Below are 7,500 nucleotides of genomic sequence, written 5' to 3' on the forward strand. Positions count from 1 at the left end.
GCTTTTCCGGCCTGCAGTATAGCACCCAGCGATAACTGATCAACAGCAATCCCCTACTTGGTACAGTGTGCCACCAGCTGAGCGTCATGCCTATAGTCCAATGGAGATACCAGTCCGGTGCTGGTAGTCTACCCCAGTGGCCCGTGGAAGTGACCAACCCACCCAGTGTCTGGCACTCCATGGATAGACTTGGGTGCAAGAGCAGTTTCCTGGGATAAACATAATGGGCCCACTACCCAGCACCGGAAATCGGCCACAGCAAGTGTCATCATCATCAATCCAGCCGCCATCTACGTCAGTTGCCGATCGTGAAGTGCAAGACGTCTCTTGTAGTCAGATGTTGGACTCTGACCTTTTCCACCCGGATAGAAAGACTAGAGGCACTTCAGCCAAGGAGATGACACAGGACGACAATCAAACCAAACCTGGACACTATCTCATAGCAAATAAGTAAAAACTTATGTGTTTTGTTTTCTTGTGATACGGTACATAAATCAAATTTTGTAATTTTACTTCTTGTATTATATATCACACAAATAAAAATGTTACCTCTATCTCTGTACTGGCTTTTAATTCATCATTTACTTATTCCACTGATAGACAGACAAGTATTTCATTTATATTAAGCATAGTCACTCAGAGGAAAATAAGAGTTTATAAAGATAATTGAATATTAATTATATTGAATATAGATAAGTATCCAAATAATACTAACTTTTGATCTTTAATTCATGCTATAGAGTAGAATATGAAAGTGTTCAAATAATTTCGATCTTTAGTAGACATTCACAACATAGTGGCAAAAAAGAATGCGGTTTTCATACTACATATCTGTCGTCTCCTTCTCTCTTTATTTCTTTTTATCTCTTGATACACATGTTGCAGTAGAGAATTATTTATGTAAGAAAATGAGTTTTAAAAATGGACAGATTTAAGCCACAAAATGGTAATTTTTTTATGATAATATCTGATTTGAGTAAAGTTATTAGGACTTAGGATTATGAGGAAAACATTTTTTTCGTGCAGTACTTGTTTATGATAGATGGCTATCATTTTTCATAATAGAATGTATAGAAATACAAAGAAATATTGAGATCAGGAAATCAAAAGTTTATGTATTCATAACAAAGTACAGTAACCACATAATTTTCCATAACAGAAATTAGATAAGATATTTATTGTTTTTTTTACTTTAGTTTTATATTGATTCGTTTTTAGCATTGTTCTACCACTATAGTGCTATCTTAACAAAAGCTTTCTCAGACTACAGTCTTTTGATTTCATTACACATAAATAAAGTTTTATGAAACATCATAAAAGGCCTGTCACTATACAGCACCAGCAGGGAAGTTGAAGCACCTTTTAAGGTACACTTAAAACGATTTGTGTTTGGAGTGTCCCTGTTATTTTCCTTCTGATGGTGCGTTCATGTCTTGCCATTGGACCGCAGCTCTCCAGTTGCTAAGGACCAGGTTGTGTTCCTAGTCCTCATGGTCTACATCATTCCCTGAAATGACTGGAATCCTTCTCCTCAATTATGCCTCGCACTGTAATGAAATTGAAATTTCTGTATCATATATCCTACTAAAATTTATATGAAATACAATATAGATAACCATGATTAAACTGTTTCTTTACACATATCACAAAAAGTCTTTATTACAAATATTACAAATATTATTGCACTTGTACTTATATAAACACTGCTGGTATAATATAATGAGACTAACCTGTGTCTGGTCCTAGTTCCAAAGTTCCGAGGAAGTATCTGAATCGTTTGGTCAGAATCCCGAACGCATTCTCCACCACACGTCTTCAACGGGAGATCTGGTAATTATAAATAAGTTCTTGACGCATTGCTCTTTCGAACGACTTCATCATGTAGCTTCTTTAGGCAAATGTATCGTCTCCCAGGATGAAGTGAGGGATGTCCTGGTTCTGATCATCATTAGGCAGAGAGCATGGTGGTGGCAACCCTATCTGGCCTTCTTCAATTAGTTCACTGAGCTCTGAGTCATAGATTTCTATATGAAACGATACTGGGCATCCATCAAGGGTAAGACACGAATACTGAAAAAGCCCTTGTAGTTGTGGTACAAGGAGTCCAAGTTGGTGCGTCATGGCTTCCTTATATCGATATGCTTCCCGTCCAGAGCTCCTACTGCATGAGGCACATTCCATTTGTCTTCAAACTCCTGGGCAAGGGCTCTCCACTCATCGGCGTCACAGGAACGGCGAACATTTCATCCTTGTATGCTGCCACGATTGCCTTGCACACATCCGGCACCATATGACAGATGGCTGCTTTACTACACCGGAACGCATAGGAGAGCGACGAGTAATTGTCTCCAGTGGCTAGATGTTTTATGCTGCGTTCAGAACTGCTCGTCTTGCTCGTCTAGACATCTTGTCCAGGACCAGCAGGACGAGTGGGCCGCGTTCGGAACCTCCAAGATCCTTTCTGCCTAGAATGCAACCGGCTCGAATGTAAACATTCATTTTTATATCATACCGGTGTCTTTATTTTACATGCTGCATAGGTTTTGTAATTCCTTTGACTTACCTGCAACTGACAAACACAAAAATATCCTTTGATAACACCAATAAAGGGTCATAAAATTTCCCATCAATATCTGTCAATGTTTACATACAAAATCTATTGTGACGTCATCTCGACCTGCTTGCCCACCTTCGCAGGAGGGCGAGTTGGACGAGCTAGACTACTTGTCCGGGACGAGATAGTGGAGGTTCCGAACAGTCAAAACATCTCGTCCAACTGGTCTGGACGAGATATACGAGCAGTTCCGTACGCAGCATTAGAGTCACTGACAACGACAGTCCAGGTGGCAGGACAGAGCCTGCCTTCGTGTTTTGTCTCTTGATAGCTGGTGTTATTCTCTTCAAGATCTCGTCAAAGATCTCTGTAGGAGTCCTCAGATAGTTCTGGAAGTTGCTGACATCTTCAGTGCAGAGCTCTCTTATGAGAATTTTTTAGTGGCCCAATTGCCGCCGCCTTTCTCTGGAAACCATTCACACACCTACGTGGATCTTGGTCTTCTCATTTTCCTTTCTGCCTGCCACTCTCTGGTTCTCACTCTTGACAATTGCAGCTGACCTTCGAGCTGATGCAAAGACTGTATGTATGCACCCAGCAAACACACAAACGCAAATTTTGGACGTTCATGGGGTCTCAAGATTGTTATTGGTTTAGAGGAATCCTTTTTATACTGTAGCTACAAACGTGCTTCAAAGCTGCCCAACATCCACGTTTCACACGTAGAAAGCCTTGCCAAAACAGGAAAAACGTGTCACACCTTTTATCAGAACGGGAAAAACATGTCAAACCTTTAATCAGAAAGATAAAAACGTACCGATCTGATCAGAAAGTTACAGGCCTAGAGAGAACGTGTTTCTACTCGTGGACCACGGACAGAAATATAGTGCACTTTCTAGTCTCTGGGAACAGTCCCTCCCACTCCTCCCACAGCTTGTCGCAGATACCGTGACAGACCGTGAGAAAACTTAGAAAAACCTAACATGCCTACACTGTGGCCGCTGGGAACATAATGTATACCTACCTTTATCAAAAGGTGTAATGCTAGGTTTACTTTATATTCCCGGCGGTCACGGCAACCACGTTTCATGCCACCGTGGAATAAAACAGGATGGACGTGAAACAACGAGGAAGAACAGGATTGGCAAATGTGACAGGCTGTGGATGCTGGTTGAGATAATTTTAAGATTTCCAAAAATTTGTCACAGTAGTCAGAAACTTAGTAGACCATAGTAAAATGGATGAATGCAACAAGATGTAACAGTATGTGGCAGACCTTATCAAAACTTGTATGTGTGGCGGGAAGCATGTATATTCCCTGGCATCTCTCAGTCCCTTCAAGTTTTGTTATGTTCTGTCTCGTTTTGTTAAGTTTTGTAAAGGTTCACATGGTAAGCTAGGGTGCATGATATCCGTTTCATCCCGTTTGCTCCCGGTGTGTGACAGTTAATAATCACGGCGCCTTGCATTCTACTACGGTCTGACCCAGCTGGCAAGGTTTTGGAGAGATGCAAAAATCCAGGCCCGGCAAGGCAGGTCACAGTCTGTCATGAGCTATACTACTTAAATGGTTAATACGCTAGAGGGTCCATGGGCCTGTATCACCACTACTTCCAGTAGAGGAGCAGGGCCCGGGGCATCATGATGATCTACTTCTGCCAAATGCAACTGTGATCCGGTTGACCCAGAGCTGGAGCCAGAGGAAGCATCTGCTAGAAGGGCTCCCTGGGTTATCACCAACTTTTATGCCGTGGCCACAAACATGCTCCAAAGCTGCCCAAAGTTCACGTTTCAGTGTAGAAAGCCTTGATAAATTGGGAAGAAAAACGTGTCAGACATTTTATCAGAACGGGAAAAACGTGACAGATCCGATCAAAACGTGGAGGGAATGTGCTTCCATTATTGGTAGACTGCGGACCATCTTTGAGCCTCGTGAGCAATCCATCCCCTTCCTCCCATGGCTTATTGCGGACGCCGTGATAGACCGCGAGAAAAGTTAAAATGATCTAATGCACCTTGTGGAGAGAAAAATGGCATAAATCCCGTGGCGCACTACGGTTCAAGCAAACCGGGGCTGCCGCGGCCGCCGGGAACATAATGTAAACTTACCCTGACGGTAAGCATGTATATTCCCCGGCATCTCACGGCCTTTTCAAGTTTTGTTTCGTTCCGTCGCGTTTTGTCGAATTCTGCCATGTTTTGTAACGGTTCTCAGATATATGGTATACGTTTCATCGTGTTTAGTCCCGGCGTGTGATGGTTAACATCTGTCTGCCATTGACAGCGGTGGCGGTTAACGGCAATCCCTTGCTTAAACCTAACTTCTTGTGAATGTGTTTTCTGCGTTTTTCATACTGCATTGTGTAGAATAATGATATGCAAAAAGTAGGAATGATTTACTATCCAAAATTCCTGATTGAACCAAAACTGCAATTATAGCAAAACAATCATGAGAAGTTATTACTTACCCAGAGTAGCAAGCAGAAGCCGGTTAGTCTTCCTTCCCATACTCAATAGATCTGAAATTAATGATTCGTATGTATAAATTAATGCATCAGTCACCACGTATCAATTTCAGGATGTTAAATATCATGTGTATAATATTGGGCGTCTGACTCGAGGACCAACTTTATAGTAAAGATTTTCATCCTTTTTGACCGGTCTAGGCAAACAGTCTGGACTTAGGGCCCAGTTCCTGATGATTTATGCTCGCATCAACGCCATAGTGACTGATGAATATTGTTATGCAGTTAAAGCATTAAAGCACCAAGTCTAGCGAACTGTAGCTGTGATATTACTATTACAGGAAGTTGAACAACCGAAAGAAGCTCAGAGACCAGGACTGAGTCTGGGTTATGGAACAAGGATTAAGACGCCATTTCATTACCAATCCAAAGATTAAATCACCACTTGAGAGAAAAAGGATCAGGTTACTGTTCTCTCACCCCCCCCCCCCCTTCCTCCTTCGTTTGCTTCCACATCTTTACTTTGTTTATCTATGTAATCCCTATACGTACACACACACACATATATACACAGACACACACACACGCGCACACACACACATACACACACACACATATACATACATATACACACACACACACACATGCATACATACACACACACACACACGCACACACACACACACGCACGCACACACACACACACATACATACACACACACACACACACACACACACACACATATGTGTATATATATATATATATATATATATATATATATATATATATATGTATATATATATGTATATATATATGTGTGTATGTATATATGTGGGTGTGGAGAGAGAAAGAGAGAGAGATTTGTATATATATATATATATATATATATATATATATATATATTATATATATATAGATAAATAAATATATATATACATATATATATGTATATATATATGTATATGTGTATATATATTATATATTTATATACATACATATACATATACATGCATATGTAAATATGTATATGTATATGTATATATATATATATATATATATATATGTATGTGTATATACATATATATATATATATATATATATATATATATATATATATATATATATATAAAATACATGTATATATATATGCATATATATATATATATATTTCTTTATTTATTCATATATATTACATATATGAATATATATATATATATATATATATATATATATATATATATATATATATATATATATATATATATATATACATTATATATATATACACATATACATAACTATACACACACAAATGTGTGTGTGTGTTAGTGGGCCTTGTAATCTCAGCCATTGTTCTTTAACCTGGCACTATATCATCCGAATCCTAACTTTTTTCTTTTCCGTCTGATAAATGATGTTTCTCAGTAATATTTTTTCCTTGTTATTTCATAGGAAATACTGACTGGATATTTGGCTAAATTACATTACTTTGGTCACAGTTAATGACATTGCACTAGATTATTCATCTGAAGTCATACTAAGTAAGCTTGAATTTTCCTGACCCTGTGGAAGAGGTTGATTTTGATTTCATAGAAAGTCATCTCTGGAAAGTTCCAAAATAACACCCAGTTACTTTTTACCATCAGTGTCGGTGCATTTGTCAATACTTGGAAGACCAGATCGTTTCCATTCGTCAGTTTTGAAACCACCTTGCTTCATTACCCACTGCACTTCACTGATGACTCACATAGTGGTATCCTGATCCAACTTCTTTATTGCTTACCATTTAAAAAAACGATCGAGTCATGGCAAGATATTACAGTATTTCTAGTTATTTTTTTCATTATGATTTCAAATTTTACAAACATATGATATGCTAGGTATATCACAGTCACAGTATGATAGATTTAATTCTTTTCAATATCCCAAAGATTCAATATCAAACATCTGATGTTTTGAGCATAATAGCAGTAGATAAAACATTCTCCATCCCTAGTATCACATATATGTAAACAAATTAATATAGAAGTATTGCAGTTCCAGCATCAGTCTCCAATACATCTGAATCACCACAGCATCAGATTTAATCGCCTTTCTTTACACACAGATGGAACCTAAATTAACTCAAATAATTTGAATAGGACGTATTTAAATTCAATGGATTTACTACTGATGGCAACACAGAATCAGCATGAACAGTTCAGTGTAATTTAGTCAATCATTTAAGCTACTACATATCATCCATGTGACTGGTTCTGAAATTATCTCATTATATCACGTCTTCAGTATTTGTATCATCTCTTGCTGCTCACACTATACTCAGGCTATACGGTCGAGGCAGCAGGGAGATTCATCAGCCGTCTGAGTGGCTGAGCAATCATTTTTAGGATCTATGCCATGAGGAACGCACGAGAAATGGTGTCGATAAAATTGCCTGTCTCACTTTACCCTGGCAAGCAAGGCAGGCCGCTTTTCCGTAG

General features: G+C 38.7%; 2 protein-coding genes across 4 annotated transcripts in view; one reads left to right on the forward strand and one right to left on the reverse strand.

The window, feature by feature from the left end:
• The window catches only part of Strip (striatin interacting protein), a gene marked incomplete in the record, with an annotated part of 333,527 nt that overhangs the window by 214,622 nt on the left and 111,405 nt on the right, over window positions 1-7,500 (forward strand).
• LOC113810281 (sialin) overlaps window positions 1-7,500 on the reverse strand; it is a 67,550-nt gene that overhangs the window by 40,399 nt on the left and 19,651 nt on the right. For all 3 annotated transcript variants that reach the window (XM_070144757.1, XM_070144758.1, XM_070144759.1), the window contains exon 2: window positions 5,023-5,073. In XM_070144757.1, coding sequence (XP_070000858.1) covers window positions 5,023-5,073 — 51 coding nt within the window. The remainder of the gene's footprint in view (window positions 1-5,022; window positions 5,074-7,500) is intronic.

This window comes from Penaeus vannamei, chromosome 32, assembly GCF_042767895.1.
Source record: "Penaeus vannamei isolate JL-2024 chromosome 32, ASM4276789v1, whole genome shotgun sequence".
NCBI lineage: Eukaryota > Metazoa > Arthropoda > Malacostraca > Decapoda > Penaeidae > Penaeus > Penaeus vannamei.